Source organism: Scyliorhinus torazame, chromosome 12 (genome assembly GCF_047496885.1).
Source record: "Scyliorhinus torazame isolate Kashiwa2021f chromosome 12, sScyTor2.1, whole genome shotgun sequence".
NCBI lineage: Eukaryota > Metazoa > Chordata > Chondrichthyes > Carcharhiniformes > Scyliorhinidae > Scyliorhinus > Scyliorhinus torazame.
The window spans coordinates 209,785,326-209,810,164 of record NC_092718.1 but is presented as its reverse complement, the minus strand read 5'-3'; the positions used below and the strand labels follow the sequence as shown (position 1 = coordinate 209,810,164).

The 24,839-nt window shown below is 53.0% G+C and overlaps 1 protein-coding gene across 2 annotated transcripts in view; it reads left to right on the top strand.

Moving 5' to 3' along the window:
- Positions 1 to 24,839, top strand: part of nxn (nucleoredoxin) — a 267,836-nt gene that overhangs the window by 55,310 nt on the left and 187,687 nt on the right. Inside the window, exon 1 of one of the 2 annotated variants that reach the window (XM_072469841.1) lies at positions 3,338 to 3,356. The exons of the other annotated variant lie outside the window; for it this stretch is intronic. Within the exon in view, the coding sequence (XP_072325942.1) occupies positions 3,354 to 3,356 (3 nt within the window). The 5' untranslated portion in view covers positions 3,338 to 3,353. Of the gene's footprint in view, positions 1 to 3,337; positions 3,357 to 24,839 lie in introns of those variants that run through there. 2 annotated transcript variants of the gene reach the window in all.

Below are 24,839 nucleotides of genomic sequence, written 5' to 3'. Positions count from 1 at the left end.
CCCAAACCATTGAAAGTACGACTCCTAATAAAAGTGCAAACTCCACCCAGACAGTCACCTGGGGCGCGATTCTCCGACCCCCCCACCGTGTCGGAGAATCGCCGGGGGCTGGTGTGAATCCCGCCGTGTCCCGAATTCTCCGCCACCAGAGATTCGGCGGGGGGGGGGGGGGGGGAATCGCGCCGCGCCGGTGGGAATCGCGCCGGTCGGCGGGCCCACCCCCGGCGATTCTCCGGCCCGCGATGGGCCGAAGTCCCGCCGCTGTCAACCCTCGCCAGCCGGCGTGGATTAAACCTCCTTTTGAACGGCGGGACAAGGCGGCGTGGGCAGGCTCCGGGGTCCTGGGGGGGGGGCGCGGGACGATCTGGCCCCGGGGGATGCCCCCACGGCGGCCTGGCCCACGGTGCCGTGGGGGCACTCTTTTTCTTCCACCTACGCCATTGTTTTCACTATGGCGGAGGCGTAAGAGAGCCCCTCCCCTGTGCATGTGTGGGGTTGCCGTGAGTGGCCGCTGACACTCCCCCGCATGCGTCGCCCGGTGAAGACCTTTCGGCGCCGGCGGGCGTGGCGCCAAAGGCCTTTCCCGCCAGCCCGCGGAGCGGCAACCACTCCGGCGCAGGCCTAGCCCCTCAAGGTGAGGGCTTGGCCCCTAAAGATGCGGAGAATTCCGCACGGGCGGCCCGACGCCGGAGTGGTTCCCGCCACTCCATTACGCCGGAACCCCCACCCCGTCGGGTAGGGGAGAATCCCGCCCCTGATGTCAGAATTGCACCCAGGTCCCTGGCGCTGTGAGGCGGCAGTGCTAACCACTGTGCCGCCCAGAGGTGTAATTAAATAGTAATTTTCACAACAGCCCAGCTAACATTCACCAGCTACTGAACTACGGGTGGACATCGACAGTTGGCGTTAATGGCTGCAGAGAGTTGCACTCGGGGTAGCTAGACAGGGAGCAGGGGTAGGAAGCCTGGCTGATTTTTATCTCCACAGACGGCACGGGCATTGCTTGATGCTTTCTTGGCAGAAGCTCTATTCATAGAGTGTACCGGGGGTCAAAGCTGGGTCATGCCAGGTCTGTGTTGGCTGAGCTGTTGCGAAGTTGAATGCCTGTTCTGTTACTCACGTGCTGTAAAGAGCTCCAGGCTGACCTCCCCTCCCTTCAACATCACTGCATTGAAATACACAACCGCCGCTGGCCCCGGCATGTCTCTCGCTGTTCAAGGTCATCCAAACTATTATGGTGCAAAGTTCAGGTACATCGCAACCTCTTCAGTCCAGGCACGTCGCAGAAAGGACAATTTAAATTCAGCTGTCTCTCACTCAATCTCATTCTTTCTCAGGATCTCCACACTGGTGTGTTCTTTATCGCCCTCTTTCGACAACCTATAGGTTTAATATAACCCCAACCACCCACCCTCCCAGTAGTTGATTTTCCCCGCTTCCTCTCCCACCCTTCTCAGTTTTATGATGCTCTTAGCCTCTTGGTTCATTTTCCTAATTTTGAAAACTTATTTGAAAGGTGCTTAGCTGCCTGTCTAGAGCATTGAGCTCGAACGTCGGACCAGGAGTAGACCATCCAGCCACTCAGCCTCTTACACCATTCAATTGGACCATGGCTGACCTTTCCCACAACTCCATTCTGCAAAAATAACAACTCGTATTTTTCTTTTATTCATTCATCGGGTGTGAGCATCACTCGTGAGGTCATCATTTATCACCCAACACACTAATTGTCCCTGAGAAGGTGCCCTCCTCAGCCACTGCAGTCCATGTGGTGTAGGTACACCCACAGTGCTGTTCGGGAGGGAGTTCCAGGATTTTGACCCAGTGACAGTGAAGGAACACCCAATATATTTTCAAGCCAGGCTTGGCAGTGCCAGGGTGCCACCATGTCCAAAGGACATGCACCTGAGGGCCTGCCATCCCCAGGGAGATGCCTACGACAGCCATTCCATCTGGTCCCCATTTATGGAAACCAGTGCTGAACAGCACTCACCAAAAGTCTCCAAAGCAAAGGGGATAGATCTGAAAGCCTCCAGTACCTCGGGAAACTGCACATTAAAGTGCAACTAGCTGTCTCGCTTCAGTATATAGATTTGCCTGAAAGTGATCCCGCCCACAATAGGCAGGATTTACATCGCAACGTCTCAAGACCTAACGCGATCTCGCGAGGCGTTGCAAGCTGGGTAGATCCCGGGAGTGAGGTCTCCCGGCTTCTATCGGCCAGGCTGCGCCGCGCGGCGAGCTGCTTCCCGGGCGCAGCACGGCAGTTAGATCGGCAGGAAAATGGCACTAAGCCATGAGATGCGGTTGAATAAACTCGGTTTGTTCTCACTGGAACGACGGAGGTTGAGGGGAGACCTGATGGAGGCCCACAAAATTATGAGGGGCATAGACAGAGTGGATAGTCAGAGGCTTTTCCCCAGGGTAGAGGGGTCAATTACTAGGGGGCATAGGCTTAAGGTGCGAGGGGCAAGGTTTGGAGGGGATGTACGAGGCAAGTTTTTTTACACAGGGGGTAGTGGGTGCCTGGAACACGCTGCCGGAGGAGGTGGTGGAAGCAGGGACAATAATGACATTTAAGGGGCATCTTGACAAATACCTGAATAGGGTGGGTATAGAGGGATACGGACCCCGGAAGTGTAGAAGATTTTAGTTTAGACGGGCAGCATGGGCGGCACGGGCTTGGAGGGCCGAAGGGCCTGTTCCTGTGCTGTACTTTTCTTTGTTCTTTGTTCTTTGTTTATGATGCGCGTTCAGAGGGCCGGTACAGACACGACGGAGCAAATGGCCTCCACCTGCGGCGTAACAATTCAGTGATTCTGTGAAATTGCAGGGATTTGAGGAATCCCTGGAAGGGTTTCCATGGAGACTGTTCACTTGGGTTTGCCCGGGATTAAAAATGAGCTCTGTTAGCGTGACTCTGAATTTAAATTGCCTTTTGTGCGGCATGGGTAGCCTCAAAGACGTTGAGATATTTTTATTTTGCACCGTTAAGTGCCATACTTTGAGCAGTTTGCAATCATTGCCTGACCCACAAGATGAGTTTACTTTCCAGTGGCTGTAACTGTGTATTGAGTATTAATCCAGACTGTACCAGTTACGCGGCCAATTTTCTGTCTTGTTTCTCATTTCTGGTGGCATGTATTGTGTTCGACATTGATTGAACCCTCCATGTGGTTAATGTGTAATGACGTCCACTCTGAAGGATTAATGATTTTTGGACAGCAGCCAGCTTATCACAAAACAGTCAACAAGTTAGACAGCCAACACATTTGGTGTTTAGTATATCTCATCGATGGTGACCACTAGTGACATGCAGGTCAAACCATTTATGACGTTTTGTTCAGGACTTAATGGTAATGTATGGACTGTGCCTTTATCGTGGAGGGGGGGGGGCATTGGTGGAGAACATACTTTAATAATTATAGATCATACTGGGCTGGATTTCCTGCGTTCGGCGGCGGGACGGAGAATCCGTTTTGACGCCAATATCGGGGGCGGCGCCGGATTTCAGATTATCCGCCTCCTGAAAAGCGCCTGAGGCCTGCCCCGCGATGCTCCATCCCCGACCGGCCGAGTTCCCAATGGCGCAGGACTCTCATGGTCTCACCAGGCGCCGCCAGAGTCGGGGGAGGGTCAATCCGCGGGCGGGGGGGGGGGGGGGCTTTATTCGGGGCTGAGTCCGCCACGAAGCACACGCGGTCGCTGGAGGCCGCCGCCTGGCGCAAGCGCGGCCACGGACCCAGCAATTCTCCAGGCCGTATCGGCAGCTGGGAGCTCTACCCCCATCCCGGAGCAGGGAATAGGTGGCCGCTTTGCGCCAGTTTTCCTGGAGTAAAACACCACCATTTTCACGCCAGCGTGGGGTCTTCATCTCCCAAACGGAGAATCCAGCCCACCATTTTAACAGTTGTAAAAGACGTAGGAAGAGGATCTGTAGGGGAGAGCTCCCAGAGAGCCGCCAAGCTCCGGCGCCATCTTGGAATAAACAATTTTAAATCCAGCTGCAGCCTGTCGTTGCTTTGTTTTTGTGCCCGATGTCAGTCAGGGCGAGGAAGAGCTGGTGCCGCTCCCTTGAGTTTGACCTCCTTGGCCCGGTATTGGTGTTTGGAGAAATGCTCGATCAGCCCTCCGGTTTCTTCACTCCTGCTGCCCAGCCCAGGCCCGGTCAGGCTGGCCCTGCTGCCTCAACGCGCAGGCCTCACTCCACTGCCCGATCGGCGTAGCTTCCACCGGCCTCTCCCTGTAATGTGCCGCCGGGGTCTGCGGCCCACCGCCTTCCCAGCAGCTCTCACCGCCCAGCAAGCCAGCCGCTTCCCGGGGAGCATGGGCCCAGCGCCCGGCCTCCGTCGCGGCTCACCTCACCAACCCAGGAGTCTGATCGCTGCACCTGGAGGTACTTGGTCCTGCTTAAATAGACACTTCGGTATTGTCTTGTGTGTGTGACAGGAGCTGTCTGTACAGAAGGGTAACCTTGGCAAGTTGCTGCCGCGCATGATATAGGTGGTGAACACAGAAACCACAATGTGTCTGGAGCTCACAGGGTGAATGTTCAGCGTGGCGAATGGGTTGCCAATCACATGGACTGCTTTGTCCTGGATGGTGTTTGGTGTTGTCGGAGCTGCGATCACCCAGGTGTGGTGGTATGTATTAGGGGTAATACGGTACACCACGATGCCGACAGGCTATTGGTAGATGGATACCGGGTCCTGATAGGATCGGCCGCCTACTGGGCTCCACCCAGAAATGCCGGTATAAGAACCCGGATTTCCCCCAGCAGCTGCATTCTGTAACTGAGCTGCTGGGGATCAAGTTCTGCTCAATAAAGCCTTTAATTGATGTTACTTCAACCTGCCTTGCGTCATATTGACGGTACAACACCAGGCAAGTGGAGCGTATTCCATCACACTCCTGACTTGTGCCCTGTAGATGGTGGACAGGCTTTGGGGAGTCAGGAAGGGAGTTTACTCGCCACAGAACTCCCAACCTTTGACTTGCTCCTGCAGTCACGCTATTTATATGGCTGGTCCAGTTAGGTGGCTCCCAAAGTTTTGATGATAGAGGTGTATTTAACAATCGGAAAGACGTTGAGCACAATGGAGAGGTGGTTGGGCACTCTCTTCTCGGAACAGAGCATGCCGGGACAACGCAGCAGGCTTAGCACCTGGGGGGGGAAAGAAAACAAGTGTTAACATTTCAGGTCCACTTGACTCCTCATCGGGACTAAAGAGAGGGAAAACGCGTTGGATGTTAAACTGGAGCTGGGAGAGATTGCAACAAGACGTAGCAACCTCAAGAATAAGATGGCCTGCTGCGTCCGTGTGCGCATGCGCGTGTGTGGCTGCATTGAGTCAATAAATGTGTGAGATATAAAAACAGGGTTGAAGATGGGGGAGAAAGGTTACCGTCTAAAGCTGCTGAACTCAACATTGAGTCCTGAGGGTTGTAAATTGCCTAATCGGAAGATGAAGTGCTGCACCTCTTGTCTGTTATTGCTGTGTTCCCTGGAGCTTTGAAAGTGAACGTTCTTTGTTAATGAAATGTTTGGATTATTTCCCTTTCTTGGAATGTAGGTGATTAGTACATACTGTGTTTATTTGATGCCTTTGACCTGAACCGATTATTATATGAACATGTGTTTGAGATTTGTGTCCCGTTGCATTTTGCCAATTCATTAAAAAAAAACATTTTCGTCTTTATTATTACCGTGTAATTTTGTTTTGTAGCTTTACCTTTCCTTGATGGAGTCCGTGCTTTCTGGTAAATTAATCATTATTGTAGTCCTGAAAACTAATCGTGACGGACCTTTGTGAGGGCAAACATTTCTTTCTCCAAAGGTAGCAACCTCAGCCAGAAGGGGGGCTTTTAATGTCTAACATGTGGTAAGTATAGTTAGAGAAGGATGGTTGGCAGGTTGTGCGTTCTCCTGCCATTGAGTTGGTAGCTGTACAACTCAAGTGATGATCCAGGGTGCCAATCCTCCAGGAAACCAGGCAGTTGAAGCTTGAACTCTTCCGCACCACTGCAAGTAACCAGCAAGAATAATCTTTGAGGGTTCAAAGAAATTCTGGTTTGTTTTTTATTCATCTTCTTTAAGAGCTTTTGTTTCAATAATTGAGAGAAATGTTAGACTCGGTGGACTTGATCGCTCCCCCTTCCACAAACATTCAAACCCGCCACCACCGACGAACAGTGGCAGTCGTGTGAACCATCTACAAGAGGCACTGCAGGAACTCGCCAAGGCTCCTTCGGCAGCACCTTCCAAACCCACGACCGCTACCATCTAGAAGGACAAGAGCAGCAGATACCAGGGAACCCCACCACCTGGGGGTTCCCCTCCAAGTCACTCACCACCCCGACTTGGAACTATATCGCCGTTCCTTCACTGTCGCTGGGGCAACATCCTGGAACTCCCTCCCTAACTGCACTGTGGGTGTACCTACACCTCAGGGACTACAGCGGTTCAAGAGGGCAGCTCACCGCCATCTTCTGAAGGGCAACAAGGGATGGGCAATAAATGCTGGCCTAACCAGCGACCCCCACATCCCGTAAATTAATTTTTTGGAAAAGACAAGGCCGTTTGACTAGATTTTCCGGCAGGATCTCCCGGCGGTGGGGCTGGCGAACCAATCTCCGTTCACATTGGCAGGGCCGGACGATCCCGCTGGCGTGATGGGCAGGGAATTTCAGGCCAGGGACCATTTGGGGAAGGGAGGTCATGTGACATAACCTCCAGGTATATGTCCGACAAGAGTTGGCAACTCTGTCACCACCACCTGCTGGCTCATGCAGCGATGTCGTGTTCACACTCGGTCCGCCATTAGATGCACTCGGCAGTCACTTGGCCTCGTTGATTGTTAGAATTTCGACTTTAATTTGGTGGACGGGAGAGCAGAACATAGAACAGGACAGTACAGGCCCTTCAGCCCACGATGTTGTGCCGACCATTTATCCTAATCTAACGTCAACCTAACCTACACCCCTTCAATTTACTGCTGTCCATGTGCCTGTCTAAGAGTCGCTTAAATGTCCCTAATGACTCTGACTCCACCACCTCTGCTGGCAGGGCATTCCACACACCCACCACTCTCTGTGTAAAGAACCTACCTCTGACATCTCCCCTATACCTTCCTTCAATCACCTTTAAATTATGTCTCCTCGTGACAGCCATTTCCACCCTGGGGAAAGGTCTCTGGCTATCCATTCTATCCATGCCTCTCATCACCTTGTACACCTCTATCAGGTCACCTCTCTGCCTTCTTTGCTCCGGTGAGAAAAGCCCTAGCTCCCTCAACCTTTCTTCATAAGACATACCCTCCAGTCCAGGCAGCATCCTGGTAAATCTCCTCTGTACCCTCTCCAAAGCATCCACATCCTTCCTATAATGAGGTGACCAGAAGTGGTCACAATATTCCAAGTGTGGTCTAACTAGGGTTTTATAAAGCTGCAGCAAAACCTTGCGGCTCTTAAACTCAACCCCCTGTTAATGAAAGCCAACACACCATACGCCTTCTTAACAACCCTATCAACCTGGGTGGCAACTTTGAGGGATCTATGTACGTGGACCCCAAGATCCCGCTGTTCCTCCACACTTCCAAGAATCCTGCCTTTAACCCTGTATTCAGCATTCAAATTCGACCTTCCAAAATTAATCACTTCACATTTAGCTGGGTTGAACTCCATCTGCCACTTCTCAGCCCAGCTCTGCATCCTGTCAATGCCCTGTTGTAACCTGCAACAACCCTCGACACTATCCACAACTCCCCCAACCTTCGTGTCATCGGCAAACTTACTGACCCACCCTTCCACTTCCTCATCCAAGTCATTTATAAAAACCACAAAGAGCAGAGGTCCCAGAACAGATCCTTGCGGGACACCACTGAAGAAGTGAGCTTTTCTTAAGGGGCAAGATGCTGGCCTGATGGTATTGTCACTGCAGGAGTAATCCAGAGGGCCGGGCTCATGCTCAGGGGACATGAGTTCAGGTCCCATGTAAGTTCAATTAATAAATCTGGAATTGAAAGCTAGACCCTGCAATGTTGACCATGATTGTTGGAAAAACTCATCTGGTTCACTAATAAAGGAAATCTGCCCATCCTTACCCGGTCTGGCCTATATGTGACTCCAGGCCCACAGCGAGGTGGTTGACTCTACACTCTGCTCTGAAACAGCTGAGCCAGCAGCTCTGTTCAAGGGCAATTAGGGATATGTTGGCCTTGCGAGTGGTGCTCACATCCCAGAAGACACATGCACCACCCAAAGCCCGGTAACTTTCCCTTTTTCTAAATTCATGGGATGTGAACTTTGCTGGCTTGGCCCACATTTATTGACCTTGAACTGACTGCTTACTCGGCGAGGCTATCTTAGAGAACATTTAAGAATCATAGAATTTGCAGCGCAGAAGGAGGCCATTCGGCCGCTCGAGGCTGCACCGGCTCTTTGAAAGAGCACCCTACCCAAGGTCAACACCTCCACCCTATCCCCATAACCCAGTAACCCCACCCAACACTAAGGGCAATTTTGGACAGTAAGGGCAATTTATCACGGCCAATCCACCTAACCTGCACATCTTTGGAGTGTGGGAGGAAACCGGAGCACCCGGAGGAAACCCACGCACACACGAGGAGGACGTGCAGACTCCGCACAGACAGTGACCCAAGCCGGGAATCGAACCTGGAGCTGTGAAGCAATTATGCTAGTCACAATGCTACCGTGCTGCTCCAATGAGTCAACCACATTGCTGTGGGTCTGGTAAGGGTGGGTTTTTACGACAATTGACAATGATTTCATGGTCATCATCAGACTTTTCATTCAAGGGGCGGGATTCTCCGACCCCCTGCCGGCCGCCGAATTCTCCGGCACAGGAGATTTGGCGGGGTAGGGAATAGCGCCGCGCCGGTCGGCGGGCCCCCCCTTGGCGATTATCCGACCCGCGATGGGCCGAAGTCCCGCTGGTTCTATGCCAGTCCCGCCGGAGTAAATTGAACCAGGTCCCTTACCGGCGGGACCTGGCGGCGCGGGCGGGCTCCGGGGTCCTGGGGGGGGGGCGCGGGGCGATCTGGCCCCGGGGGTGCGGGGCCCACTGATCCGCGGGCGGGCCTGTGCCGTGGGGGCATTCTTTTCCTACCCGTCAACCGCCAGCTTCCGCGATGGCCGACACGTGAGACCTCCCCCTGCGCATGCGCGGGGGTGACGTTGGCAGCCGCTGACGCTCCCGCGCATGCGCGGACTGGCGCCGGCCGGCGGAGTCCCTTCGGCCCCGGCTGGTGTAGCGCCAAAGGCCATCCACGCCAGCCGTCGGGACGCCAACCACTCCGGGGCGGGCCTAGCCCCTAAAGGTGAGGGCCTTGCCCCTATTCTGCACCTTTGGGGTGGCCCGACGCCGGAGTGGTTCACGCCACTCCGCCGGGTACGGGAGAATCCCGCCCAAGAGATTTATTGACTATGTGCCATGGTGGGATTCGATCCTGGGTCCCCGGAGCATTTACCCTGGGTCTCTGGATTACCAGTCCAGTGACAATGGCACTGCGCCACCAACACCTGTGGTGGTCCATGCGTCCTGTTGGCAGCTACCTCTGACGATGGACTCATCTCTTTGTTCCCTCTCCAGGTTGAGGGAGGGCGCGAAGAGCGTCCACCATTCTGCCCACCAGCTGCCTCCTAGCCTCCATCACAGTCACATCGGGAACAAATGGAAAGTCGAAAACTGAGATCTCGTGACCGGCTGTACGGTGAGACCAGTCGACAGCAATATTTGTGAGATATTTGGTGGAAGTTGGGTGAAAAGTATTTCCAGCTCAGCAAACCATGTCCATATGTTTTGGGCATGCCCGGCACTTAAAGAATTTTGGCGAGACTTTGCAAAGGCTATGCCCAAGGTCTTGGACACTCGGGTAAAGCCGAGTCTGGGGATAGCGATATTTGGGGTGTCGGACGATCCGGGAGTGCAAGAGCCGAAAGAGGAGTCCTGGCCTTTGCCTCCTTGGTAGCCCGGGGACGGATCTTGTTAATGTGGAGAGATGCGAAACCCCCAAATGTGGAGACTTGGGTCAGTGACATGGCGGGGTTTCTAGGTTTGGAGAGGATAAAGTTTGTCTTGAGAGGCTCCTTGAAGGGGTTCTCCAGGCGGTCGGTGGCCACCGTTCCTTGACTTTCTCGCGGAACGTTGAGTGAGGAGGTCAGCAGCAGCAGCAAACTCGGGGGGGGGGGGGGGGGGCTGTATGGGTTGTGGATAGATTTTTCTTGTAAATGGTAATTATCCCACCTTGTTTTGTTAAGTTGTTAATTCTTTTTTTGTTTTTTTTTGTTGCCTTTTGTTTAGTAGCGGTTTTGTAAAAATTCTGTAAAATTTTGAATAAAAATATATTTTTTAAAAAGTAAAATATTTCCCAAAGACCCACAGGCTGCTGAAGTTAAGCAGGACTTTTAACAGAGCTTATTGTTGCAGGGGTTTGCATGTGGCATCCTAAATAAACTTTTATTGACCTGCCCCAGATACACAGATTGCAGCATGAGACATCTCCACACTTAGGGAAAGATATATGCGTATAATCCTGAGTTAAGAGTGGCAGTATGAAGACTGCCTATTCACCAATGGCGCGTTCCATTGACAAGAAATGCAGAACTGTGCCTGGAAGGACCATTTGGTAAAGACTGGAATGCTCCTGTGAGGCTGCACTTTTGAGGAGCAGATTGAGTTTGGAGTGAGAGGATAAGAAGTTTAGGTTCAGTGTGTGTGACAGTCAGTTTGTACAGCACTTCCTAAAGTTAATGGTTTGGTCAGTGGTTGTGAGGACTTATTTTACAGCTGAACTTAAGCCCTGGTGAGCTGCTGACTTGTTTGTGCACAGTGTCATGAGGGGTAATTATATTGTCGGTACATTGAGTTTCCTCTGGGGATAGCATTTGCAATAGTGGTGATTCGAAGTGGCACTTTGCCTGCTGCACATCAAAGAGAGGGCTCTGTTAATATTGTAATTACAGCCTTGGTTTGGAAGATTCAGACATTTTCCCTCTCAACCCCGTCAGATTCCCCTTCCACATCGCCCCTCGCCCCCCACTACCCCATGGTTGGCTGGGTCATGATCTTAACTCTACTGTGGCAGGATCGGGTAGGGTAGGGTGGGAACACAACCAATTCAGAGACCAGGCAGATCCACAGAAATGTTCAGCCCCCATATTAGTAATAATAGCCCTTATTAGCGTCACAAGTAGGCTTGCATTAACACTGCAATGAAGTTACTGTGAAAATCGCCTGGTCGCCACATTCCGGCGCCTGTTTGGGTACACCGAGGGAGAATTCAGAATGTCCAATTCACCTAACAGCGCTTTTCGGGACTTGCAGACACGGGGAGAACTTGGAAACTCTGCACAGACAGTGCGCCTCCCTCTATCTGTCTGTCTCTCTCACTGTCGAGCTTGCTCTCTTTGTCTGTCTCGCTCTCGCTATCTCCACCTCTCTATCTACTACAGGATAGACTAAGAACTGTGGAATCTTTGCTAAAGACCTCCCGTCTTCGGTGGGTAAAGTGCATGGCAGCGATTCAAAGAAAAGAAGTGGAGGGGAGGGTAGGTGAAAAGCCTAAGGAGTAAGAAGTCAATCCTTTCAGCCCCTCCTCGAGGACTCTATCCTATCCATTTCACTTAAGGGTGATTTCTACTTAAATGGGGAGGTCTTGTGGTGCGGTATCATCCCTGACTCTGAGTCAGCAGTTCCAGGTTCGAGTCCCACTCCAGGACTTTAAAGCTGAGGTAAATGTGCTCATAACCTGACCAAACAGGTTGATTATCAGCCTGTAAGTCCTTCCAATACGTCCACGCCAGGCGGTAAGAGTGGGTGAGCCTCCTGATCAACTGTGCTTGATTCAGAGTGGTGCCCCCCAAGCTAGCCTCTGGTGACCTGTACCAGGAAAAACAGGCTTTGGAAACAGACCGAAGTACGTTTTCCGTGGAGACACCGGAAGGTTCCCAAGTCTTGGTCTGAAGTCTGCATAAACACACCCTGATGTGCGACGGTGATGAAGTTAAAGAAAATTCTGAAGAAAGCTCTTCTATCATCAACCCTGGTCTGTTGCCATCAGGGAACAACATTCTCCTCCTTTCCCGGTTACCCCCAGTCCCAGAAACTCAGGAATCCCTGTGGCCCTCAGTTTGCAAATGATGTTGCAGCCATTAAACCCTGTCAGGCGTAACCTCCTTCACGTGTGCCACACACCCCAAGAAGGAAATTTTGGCCTTGTGAAGGGTGCAGAGCAGATTCACCAGAATGATGTCAGGCTTAATAGGGTAGTCTATGTGATCGGGGGCATAGGTAGGGTATAGATGATTAAGGGGATAGCCAATTAAGGTGCTAAGGACGACTAAAAGGGTCGGGTAGTGGGGAGCAACTATTTCCTTGGGGGGGGATCCAGGACAACGGAACGCATTCTTAAAATGAGAGTTAGGCACTCAAAGATGGTGAAGTGGGGACGCAGTTCAAACTGGTAAGAGTTATTTCAGGGAAGATAGAGTTAAGATACAGATTAACCATAATCTTATTGGATGGCGGAACAAGCTCGAGGGGCTGAATGGCCCCCCTGCTGTTCTATTTTTCTGGAACATCAATAGTCCCAGTGAGGGTTAAGTTTCAGAACACCTACCTACTCTCTATTTAAAAGTAGAAGGAGCTTGGATTTACCCAGCACCCTTTGCAACCCCCGGTCATCCCAAAGCCCTTAACAGCCATTGAACGCATTTCAAAGTGTAGTCACAGCAACCAATTTGTTCACAGCAAACTCCCAGGAATAATAAATAGCTGTTGGTAATGTTTCTTTCTCAGTGATGTTGGATGAAGCAGGGCTATTCGCCAGGCTGCTGAGGACGACTCTCCTTTTCCTCTTCGAAATAATGCCGCGGGAACTTCTGCATTCATCCGAGAGGGTAGACGGGAATCTTGGTTTAATATCTCGAAGGACAGCTCCCCCCAGGTGCCCCACTTCACGTTGTCTGTCTTGAGAGTCCAGTGCTAGTCTGCACTGTTTCAATGATTCAAATATGACACCATAATAGGGGCTGGTTTAGCACAGGGCTAAATCGCTGGCTTTGAAAGCAGACCAAGGCAGGCCAGCAGCACGGGTTCAATTCCCGTAACAGCCTCCCCGAACAGGTGCCGGAATGTGGTGACTAGGGGCTTTTCACAGTAACTTCATTTGAAGCCTACTTGTGACAATAAGCGATTTTCATTTCATTTCTTCATTTCGTAATGTGCGTAAAGCTTTGAGAATTCACCTGCAGCCAGCTTGATGCGCTTACAGGGTCGTCCACACAGCTTTAGGCACAGTTTCCATTGCATTGTACAGGAAAAGGTCATTCATGCTAACGCTGTCAGCTAAGACAAAGGGCGGGATTCTCTCAGCCCACGCCGGGCCGGAGAATCGCGCGATGCCGCCCCGACGCCGGTCTGCCGATTCTCCTAAGAGCGGAGAATTGGTGCCGTCGTGGTTGGTCCTGTGCCGGTCAGGGGCCGCACTGCGCGGCCCACCTGCCGATTCTCTGCCGAGCGGCCGCATTAAACAAATCCCAGTTCCGCCGGGGCTGTCCACGTGTGGTCTTGCCCGGCGGGACCTCGGCGTGCATCCAGGGGCGGGAGGGGGGGGGGTCTGCCCCCCCGGGGCCTCTGCTGTGGCCTGGCCTTGATCGGGGCCTACCGATCGGCGGGCCGGCCTCTCGGGCTGGGGGCCTCTTTTGCTCCGTGCCGGCCCCAGTAGCCCTACGCCATGTTGTGGCGGGGCTGGCGCGGAGAAGGGAGCCACCACACACGCACGCAATCGCGCCGGTTGCATTGCCGCCGATCACAGCGCGCATACGCAGACCTGCGGCGCCCATTTGATGGCGGTATCGGCAGCTGGAGCAGGGTGGGTCGCTCCACTGCCATGCTGGCCCCCTGTAAGGGTCAGAATCGCTGCTCCTGTGGGCCTGTTGACACCATCGAGAAACGCGACGGCGTTTACGACAGCGTCAACACTCAGCCTCAGGATCAGAGAATCCCGCCCAAAGACTTGCGTTGACAAAACGTCCTTTTTGGCTACCTGACATTTCAAAGTGCTGTACAGCCGGTGAAGCACTTTTGGAGATTTGTAATGTGGGAAGCACAGCAAGCTCCCACAGACAGGCAGTGTGACAATGGCCAGGTCGTCTGTTCCTGTGTTGTTGATTGAGGGGTGCAATGTTGTCCAGGGGGGCCAGGGCATCAGGGAGACCGGACTAGCTCCTCTCCACAATAGTGCGATGGGAACATTGGCGCCCACCTCAAAAAGGACACCTCCCACGTGGCAGCTCTCCCCTCAGTGTTGCATCGGGGATGCCAGCTTGGATTTCCCTACTCGATTCCTGCAGGGGGACTTGAACCAAGAGCCTTACGAACTGAAGCAAGAGTACTACGCTGAGTCACTGTTGATACTGTACAAAGAAAAGACCCACAGTCCGGGATGCCATCTCCGGACGTGTTCCTGGAGGTTTCGGCACATGATTTCTTGCCTCCAACTGCTCCCCCCCCCCCCCCACACACACACCTCAACCTGCCCCCCCCCAATCTCCAGTGCTTTTCTAACCAATAATCTTGAGAGCATTTTGTTTTTTGAAAACAAAGACCTTTTTCAATCCTCACGGCATTTGTTCTCGAGATTTGCGTTTGATTCTCTGAGGCTCCAGGGCAATCCTGGAGGGTTGGCAAGCCCCTCCTGCAGAACGTTGGTGCTTTTATTCGAAACAAAGTTTCCAGGACCAAAACCTTTGCACAGCATTATTAAATTAGAATTTGAGACGGGGGTGGTACTGAACAGCATTTCGTAATCTCTGATATACTTGGAATAAGCTCTGTGACTGTCAAATATGTGACTTGGCAGCGAAGTGGCCACTGTAAATTAAACCTTTGCCTGGAGTTGCATTTCTGCTCCACATGGAAACCAGATTGGAACCTTTGGTTTGTTTCAATACACTGAGAACGTTCTGAATGATCATGTACAAGGTAACTCATCACGTTATTCACCCGTGAGGTTTAAAAAATTTTTTTAAATTTTATTAAGGTTTTCACAGAATATCAATAACAAAATGAAAAAGGAACCCAACAGGGTTAAATACAAAACAGTCAAAAAACAGCCCTCCAGACCCCCCTCTCCCCGTACAAAAATAATAAATTAACACCCCAACTTATCACAGAGCCAACATATCAAATATATACACCCCCTCAGATCCCCCAGTGTAAATAAACATAAATAAACTAACCCCCCCCGCCCCTCCGAGTTGCTGCTGCCATTGACCTCTGTCTACCGCTCTGCCAGGAAGTCTAAGAACAGTTTCCACCGCCTGAAGAACCCTTGTACCGACCCTCTCAAGGCGAATTTCACCCTCTCCAACTTAATAAACCCCACCATATCGTTGATCCAGGATTCCACGCTTGGGGGCCTCGCGTCCTTCCACTGAAGAAGAATCCTCCGTCGGGCTACCAGGGACGCAAAGGCCAGAATACCGGCCTCTTTCGCCTTCTGCACTCCTGGCTCGTCCGATACCCCAAATATTGCGAACCCCCAGCCCAGTTTGACCCTGGATCCTACCTCCCTCGACACTGTCCTCGCTACGCCCTTCCAAAATTCCTCCAGCGCTGGGCATGCCCAGAACATATGGGTGTGATTTGCTGGGCTCCCTGAGCACCTAACACACCTGTCCTCGCCCCCCAAAAACAGGCTCATCCTTGTCCCGGTCATGTGTGCCCTGTGCAGCACCTTAAACTGTATGAGGCTGAGCCTCGCGCACGAAGAGGAAGAGTTCACCCTCCCGAGGGCATCTGCCCACGTCCCTTCCTCGATCGCCTCTCCCAACTCCTCCTCCCACTTACCTTCCACTTCCACCACCGAGGAGGCCTCCTCCTCCTCCTGCATCACCTGGTACTTTTCCGAGATCTTCCCCACTCCCGCCCACCCCCCCGAGAGCACCCTGTCCTGTACTGTGCGTGGCAACAGCCGCGAGTATTCCACCACCTGCCGCCTGGCAAACGCCCTTACCTGTAAGTACCTGAAGGTGTTCCCTGGGGGGAGCCCATACTTCCCCTCCAACTCACCCAGGCTCGCAAACTTCCTGTCCACAAACAGGTCTCCCAACCTTCGTGTCCCAGCCCTGAGCCACCCCGAAAACCCTCCATCTGTCGTCCCTTGGACGAACCGGTGGTTCCCCCATATTGGGGTCCACACCGAGACACCAACTTCCCCCCCTGTGCCGCCTCCACTGCCCCCAGATTTTGAGGGCATCCGCCACTACCGGGCTCGTGGTATACCTCCTTGGAGGGAGCGGCAGCGGCGCCGTTGCCAACGCCCCCAGACTCATACCCACACAGGACGCCGTCTCCAGCCTCTTCCATGCAGCCCCCTCCCCCTTCATCACACACTTGCGCACCATCGTCGCATTGGCGGCCCAGTAGTACCCACAGAGGTTGGGCAGCGCCAGCTCCCCCCCCATCTCTACTCTGCTCCAGGAACACGCTACTCACCCTCGGAGTCCCTCACGCCCACACAAACCCCATTATGCTCCTGTTGACCCGCCTAAAAAAGGCCTTTGGGATAAACATGGGGAGGCACTGGAACAGGAACAAAAACCTTGGGAGCACCGTCATTTTGACTGACTGCACCCTACCCGCCAAGGACAGCGGCAACGTGTCCCACTTCTTGAACTCCTCCTCCATTTGCTCCACCAGCCTCGTGAAATTAAGCCTATGCAGGGCCCCCCAGCTCCTGGCCACCTGGATCCCCAAATAACTGAAGCTCCTCTCCGCTCTTTTTAGTGGGAGCTCGCCAATCCCCCTCTCCTGGTCCCCTGGGTGAACCGCGAACAGCTCGCTCTTCCCCATGTTGAGCTTGTACCACGAGAAATCCCCGAGGATCCTCATTACCTCTGGCATTTCCCCCACCGGATCCACCACATATAACAGCAAGTCGTCCGCATAGAGTGACACCCTATGCTCCTCCCCACCCCGCACCAACCCCCTCCAGTTCCTCGACTCCCTCAGTGCCATAGCCAGGGGTTCAATCACCAGCGCGAAGAGCAGGGGGGACAGGGGACACCCCTGCCTCGTCCCTCGGTGCAACCAAAAGTACTCAGACCTCCTCCTGTTCATGGCCACAGTCGCCATCGGGACCTCATACAATAGCCTGACCCGCCTGACAAACCCCTCCCCAAACCCAAATCTCTTCAGCACCTCCCACAGATACCCCCACTCTACCCTATCAAAGGCTTTCTCAGCATCCATCGCCACCATTATCTCCACCTCCTCCTCCCTCGCCGGCATCATGATAACGTTCAAAAGCCTCCACACATTCACGTTCAACTGCCTCCCCTTCACGAACCCCGTCTGGTCTTCGTGGATGGTCTGCGGCACACAATCCTCAATCCTCGTGGCTAAGACCTTCGCCAGCACCTTGGCATCTACATTTAGCAACAAAATCGGCCTGTAACACCCACACTGCAGGGTATCCTTGTCCCGCTTCAGGATCAAGGAGATCAGTGCCCGGGACATCATCGGGGGCAAGGCCCCCCCCCCCTTGCCTCATTAAAGGTCCTAACTAGCAACGGGCCCAACAAGTCCATATATCTTTTATAAAATTCGACCGGGAAACCATCTGGCACCTGTGTCTTCCCCACCTGCATGCTCCCTATCCCTTTGGTCAGTTCCTCCACTCCAATTGGGGCCCCCAATCCCACCACCAGTCCCTCCTCCACCTTCCAAAACCTCAATTGGTCCAGAAAGCGACCCATCCCTCCCTCCTCCAGTGGGGGCTCGGACCGACCACACTCCCTCCCCTGTCCTTAACTCCCCCGATCTCCCTAGCTGCGACCCGCTTCCGAAGCTGATGCGCCAGGATCCGGCTTGCCTTTTCCCCATACTCATAAATCGCCCCTTGGGCCTTCCTCCACTGCGCCTCCGCCTTCCTGGTGGTCACCAGGTCGAATTCGGCCTGGAGGCTACGCCTCTTCCTCAACAGTCCTTCCTCAGGCACCGGCGCATACCTCCTGTCTACCCTCACCATCTCCCCCACCAGCCTCTCCCCCTCCCTCTGCTCCCTCCTCTCCTTGTGGGCCCAAATGGAGATCAGCTCTCCCCTAACCACCGCCTTCAGCGCCTCCCATACCATCCCCACTCGGACCTCCCCATTATCGTTGGCCTCCAGGTACCTCTCTATGCTGCCTCGGACCCGCTCACTCACCTCCTCGTCCGCCACAGCCCCACCTCCAAACGCCACAACGGGCGCTGGTCCCTCTCCTCCCCCAGCTCTAAGTCCACCCAATGCGGGGCATGATCCAAAATGGCTATCGCCGAGTACTCAGTATCCTCTACTCTCGCTATCAGCGCCCTGCTCAAAATAAAGAAGTCGATCCGGGAATAAGCCTTATGGACATGTGAGAAGAATGAAAATTCCCGAGCCCCCGGCTAATCTCCAAGGGTCCACCCCTCCCATCTGGTCCATAAATCCCCTCAGCACATTAGCCGCCGCCGGCCTCCCACCCGTCCTAGACCTGGAGCGATCGAGTGCTGGATCCAACACCCTGTTAAAGTCTACCCCATTATCAGGCCCCCCACTTCCATATCTGGGATCCGATCCAACATGCGCTGCATAAAACCCGCATCGTCCCAGTTCGTAACCATTACGTACCTACCGCCATTGCCACAATGCTCGACACCTCGAACGACACCTTCTTTCCCACCAAGATCGCCACCCCTCGATTTTTGGCATCCAGCCTCGAATGAAACACCTGACCGACCCAGCCTTTCCTCAATCTTACCTGGTCTGCCACCTTCAGGTGTGTCTCCTGGAGCATGACCACATCCGCCTTCAGCCCCTTCAGGTGCGCGAACACGCGGGCCCGCTTGACCGGCCCGTTCAGTCCCCTTACATTCCAGGTTATCAGCCGGATCAGAGGGACTACCCGCCCCCCTCCCCTGCCGACTAGCCATCACCCCTCCTCGGCCAGCCACTCGCCCGCACCTCACGCCCAGCCCGTTCCCCACGGCGGCAGACCCCCGTCTCGACCCCCCCACTCGCTCCAGCTCCCCCTTGACCATTGCAGCAGCAACTCGATTCCCCCACCCCCCGGCTAGGACCCCTCCTAGCTGCTTTACTCCCCCCATTGCACTTCCGCAAGTCAGCTGGCTCCTGCTGACCCCGGCCACTCCCGCCTCTCCTTCGACTCCGCCCATTGTGTGGCACACCCTCCTCTTCCATTCCCCATCCGCAGGCTCTCCACCTCCCCCTTCCATCCCAAGTGCGGGAAGCAACCCTCGTTTCCCCGCCCCCTCCAGTCTTCAGCGTGGGAAAAAGCCCGCGCCTACCACCTACCCGGCCCCGCCACCTCTGACGCAGCTCCTTTTACAGGCCCAGTCCCCTCACCCCCGACTCGGGCTTCCCCCTCCCTCGCGGTGCCCCATCACACTGCTGGCCATCCACCCCTGTTCCATTTGCTTACCCCCCTCCAAGAGCCCCCCCGACCAACCCAACCAAAACAGTGCCCAACCCGCCCTAACCACGCTCACCCAACCAGAAAGAAAAATAAACAAGAGCAAAGGACCCCCCCTCAAAAAGTAACATATCAACCGCAATCTTCAAACGCCCATCCCGACCCTCAATCTGTGTCCAAATTCTCGGCCTGAACAAAGGTCCACGCCTCCTCCGGAGACTCAAAATAATGGTGCCGGTCCTTGTAGGTAACCCACAGTCGCGCCGGGTGCAACATGCCAAACTTCACCCCCTTCCTGTGCAGCACCGCCTTCGCTCGATTGTACCCGGCCCTCTTCGCCACCGCCGCACTCCAGTCCTGATATATCCGAACCTCCGCGTTCTCCCACCTGCTGCTCCTCTCCTTCTTGGCCCACCTGAGCACACACTCCCGATCGACGAACCGATGGAACCGCACCAGCACCGCCCGCGGAGGCTCGTTAGCCTTGGGCCTCCTCGCCAGCACTCTATGGGCCCCTTCCAGCTCCAGGGGCCCCTGGAAGGACCCCGCTCCGATCAGCGAGTTCAACATGGTGACAACATAGGCCCCCACGTCCGGCCCGTCCAGCCCCTCCGGGGGGTCCAGAATCCGCAAGTTCTTCCGCCTCGACCGATTCTCCATCTCCTCGAACCGCACCTGCCATTTATTGTGGAGCGCCTCGTGCACCTCCACTTTTGCCGCCAGGCCTAAGATCTCATCCTCGTTGTCGGAGATCTTTTGTCGGGCTTCGCGGATCGCCACCCCCTGGGCCGTCTGTGTCTCCAGCAGCTTATCGATAGAAGCCTTCATCGGCTCAAGCAGGTCCGCTTTAATCTCCCTGAAGCAGCGCTGGATAACTTCCTGTTGCTCCTGCGCCCACTGCATCCACACTGCCTGGTCTCCGCCCGCCGCCATTTTGTTCTTCTTCCCTCCCTTCTTCGGGTCCACCACCACTTTTTTAGTCGCCCCGCTCCAGGTAAAAGCCATATACTGACGGGGAGCTATTGTACTCTCTTTCTCACAGCGGGAAACGTTGAAAAAATTCTGTTGGGGACCCTGAAAAGAGCCCAAAAGTCCGTTTTTTGCGGGAGCTGCCGAATGTGCGACTTAGTTCCGCATCGCCGCAACCGGAAGTCACCCGTGAGATTTTAATGCACAGAGTTATATTTGTGTCTGAATATGTTCCTCTCTTTTTTTTGAATTTAGAGTACCCAATTTTTTTTTTTTTTACAATTAAGGGCGTGGCCAATCCACCTAGTCTGCACATCTTTGGGTGCAGGCACGGGGAGAATGGGCAAACCCCACACGGACAGTGACCAGGGGCCGGGATCGAACCCAGGTCCTCAGCGCCATGAGGCAGCAGTACTAGCCACTGTGCTGCCCCAGAATATGTTTCTCACACACCTATACACACATACTCGTGCACTTATGCACACGCACACTTGTACACGCTAATATATGCACACGCATTCATATATGCACACAAACATGCACTCATGTACATGTGCATGCTCTCATGTACACGCAGATGCATGCTCATATATGCACACACCATGCGCTCATATATGCACACATGTGCTCATATATATACACACTCATCTATGTACACACTCACATATGATCACACATATGCATACACACACATATGTATACACACACATTCACACGTACAAGCATATGCACACACGCGCACACTTATATGTGCACACAAGCACTCGTATATGCCTGCGCATGTGCACTCATGCATACACACACAAACAAGCACACACATATGTATACACACACGCACAAGCATATGTACACACTCATATGCACACACATACATTCAAAAGCACACACACACATATACATGCACAAACATACATATGCACACACACAAGCAGACTGCCTGATCCCACCGACCGAATCTCGCACAGACACATACACACTGCTGCAGACAGGCCTGAAAAATATATAAGGTTGCTGCTCCCCAGGGAAGGAGAAATTTGATTTTAATGCACATTGGCTGTTCCACGTCACTGCACAGAGACAAAATGAAGTGAGGGAGCAGGAGCTGGAGATAAGGAACTAGAGACGACCTAGTTGGCTGGAGAAGATTGAAAGACAGGGCCGACTGTAGTGAGATAGTACATCCATCACATCTTTATAATCTCCGAGCAACAAAGTACATTTCTATCGTTATACACAGTGAAGGTGCAGATTTGGGGATTTGGGTACCGGCAGTTCCGGTCTTTTGAAACAGTATTATAAAATCACCCTTTGTTCTTTTTTTAGTCTTTAAAGAGTTTAATAGGATACTGTACCTCTTCCCTGTATCTGAATAGCCCTTTCCACCTTCCTCCAACACCATGGTTTAAAAGGGGATCCTTCATCTCCCACCGTGAAGCATTGGATGTAGCGTAACCAACTAAGGAAGCTCTGAATTCAGCCACTGCTTTGCGTGGAACGAGCTCATCGGGCTTGGGGGCAACTGGAAACCGCGTTTGTACTGAACGGTACTGAATGGAAATGCCTGTTAGTAAACGCTGCCGAGGTGTATATATACTGCATGTCAAGGTCTTTCATGAAGTTTAGGCTCTGGGTTAAGGAACTTGAGACATCCCCACAATCAGGGCTGTTGCGCTGAATTGCTGAGGTGCCAGAACACTAAGAGAATGTGTTGGCCAAATCAATTCCACATCTGCTATGACATTGTTTCCTTCTGCATCAATCGCTTGAGATCCCAAAAGTCAGTAAAATGATGCCTTGTAAGTTAAAACTATTAGTGCCCCCACTGCCACCAACCACTATCTCACCCCTCCCCCACCCTCCCAAAAGCCTCACCCCCCACCCCCACCCCTCCCAATCTCCTCTTCCATCACAGCCCCCTCCAACCTCCTCCTCAACCCCTCCACCCCCCCACAGCAGCCCCCAATCTCAACACACCTCTCCCCACTTCCTAAACTCCACAAGCCCAGCAACCTCCCCAGCAGCAGCACAGCAATCAGCGGAATTCTCAGGCTGAAAGTTCCGTATTTCTTTTTTTCAAAGCCGCCCTGTCAGGTCCTGAGCTCTGGCTGCTCGGCATGGATGACGGGACCTCCGTTTAAGGGTTGATTCCAATAAATCGCAGTCACACGGTTGTAACTTTAACACAAGTGACCTTTTATTATGTACAGTATTCTGTAGTTAAACGGACAGAAAGGTCTGGGATGACTTCCACTCAATGTCTTTCTGGAGTCCAGCTTTCATTTTGATACTTCTTCCTTCGAGCGAGATTAAGCTGTGGGGGTCACAGACGATGAATCCTAGAATGGAATTGTGGACTAGGGCAGCGCAGAAGGAGATTCAACATGCCTGCAGCAGCTCTTTGATCCAGTTAGTCCCGCTACCCTCTGCTCTTTCCCCATAGCAACGCCCACCCCACCCCACCCCAGATGTTCCTTTGGCAAGTTTCTATTCAGTTCCCATTTCTGCGTCGCCATTTTCCAGAGATGGAGTGCAATGAATGTTCATCAGACTTATTCCTGGAGTGGCAGGATTGTTGTATGAGGAGAGCTTGGGTCGACCGTATTCACTGGAGTTGGGAAGAATGAGGGAGGATTTAATTGAAACGTATAAAATTCTGACACGGCAGAACAGACTGGATGCAGGGATGTTGCTTCCTCTGGATTGGGGGGGTGGGGGGGAGGGTCTGGAACAAGGGGTCACAGTCTTGGGATACGGGGTAGGCCATTGAGGACTGAGATGAGGAGACATTTCTTCATTCAAAGGGTGGAGAATCTGTGCAATTCTCTATACAGAAGGCTGTGGAGGCCAAATGTCTGAAAATATTTAAGAGGGAAATAGATAGATTTCTTGATTTTAAGCGTGTCAGAGTGCTGGAGTTTGGTGTTCATAGAATCATAGAATTTACAGTGCGGTAGGAGGCCATTTGGCCCATCGAGCACTGCACCAGCCCTTGGAAAGAGCACCCTACTTAAGCCCACGCCTCCACCCCATCCCCATAACCCAACCTAACCTTTGAAATGAAATGAAATGGAATGAAATGAAAATCGTTTATTGTCACACGTAGGCTTCAAATGAAGTTACTGTGAAAAGCCCCTAGTCGCCACATTCCGGCACCTGTTCGGGGAGGCTGTTACGGCCTGCCTTGGTCTGCTTTCAAAGCCAGCGATTTAGCCCAGTGCTAAACAGCCCCTACACTAAGGGGCAATTTTGCATGGCCAATCCACCTAACCTGCACATCTTTGGGCAATGGGAGGAAACCGGAGCACCCGGAGGAAACCCACGCAGACACGGGGAGAAAGTGCAAACTCCACATAGACAGTCACCCCAGGCCAGAATTGAACCCGGGTCCCTGGCGCCATGAGGCAGCCGTGCCAACCACACAGAGGATCACCCATGACCATGTTGAACAGGCCTAAAGGGCCTACTCCTGTTCCTATTTTACCTGTTTCTATATGAGGCAGAGTCCAACACTGCTGCCCCAGCGCAGGAGGCAACAAGGAGAGGGGGGGGGGGGTTGAGAAAAAGAGTGGCATCTCCCAGTAAGTTGACGCAACTGTGTTTTTTTTTTAACGCTGCAGTAAAACGTGAGAGGAAGCCAGTTGTAGAAATGTCTCTGGCAATGCGACACCTGAGGTATGTGTTCGACAAATACAGGTCCCTCTGAAATGGGCCGAGAACCCTTTCTTCCTGATGAACCGAGCATCAAGCGACAGAAGCTTGGCAAATCGATGGTGCGTGCGTTAATTGTGTCTTGTTGTAGCTGCTGGGGGCGAGTTGGGCAGCGTTAGTGCTTGAAGGGAAACAAAGAATAGCGATCCCTGGCCCTTTTATACAGCCAGCCACAGAAAGCCAAAGTCAACATTTGCCTAAAGTACAGCTCTTTACTTCCTGACTGAACAGCACGGGATGCTGGTGATTGACTGACCGCCTATTTTCGGAACAAACCTTCTCCGACCAATTCCTTAAAATTTCGGCGACCGGTTTTGTTGAGACATCCTTTATTTCTTGGGTTTTGTCAGACTGCGAACCGGTGTGAATTGAGGATCTATGCCTCTGCTTCTCTCAATCTGCTCCATCAATCTTTAACAAAACACATTTGGAAATTGATAGCCCAGTTGAGTGGGCTATGTTTGGTATTCAAGGCTCTGCGCCAGCTTTGCAAAAAGCTTACCCAATTCAGTAAAGTTCCCCTCAGGGGATCACTTCTGAAATGGAGTCTAACGTTGATAGAAGAATAAAGTTTCTGGATCAGAACCAAGGGTGCAATGACAAGCCTGCGCTCGGTCATTCGGCCTTCCCCGGCTTTGTTGCCCAGTGCCTTGGGTAACCATGGGATCCCTACAGCGCAGAAG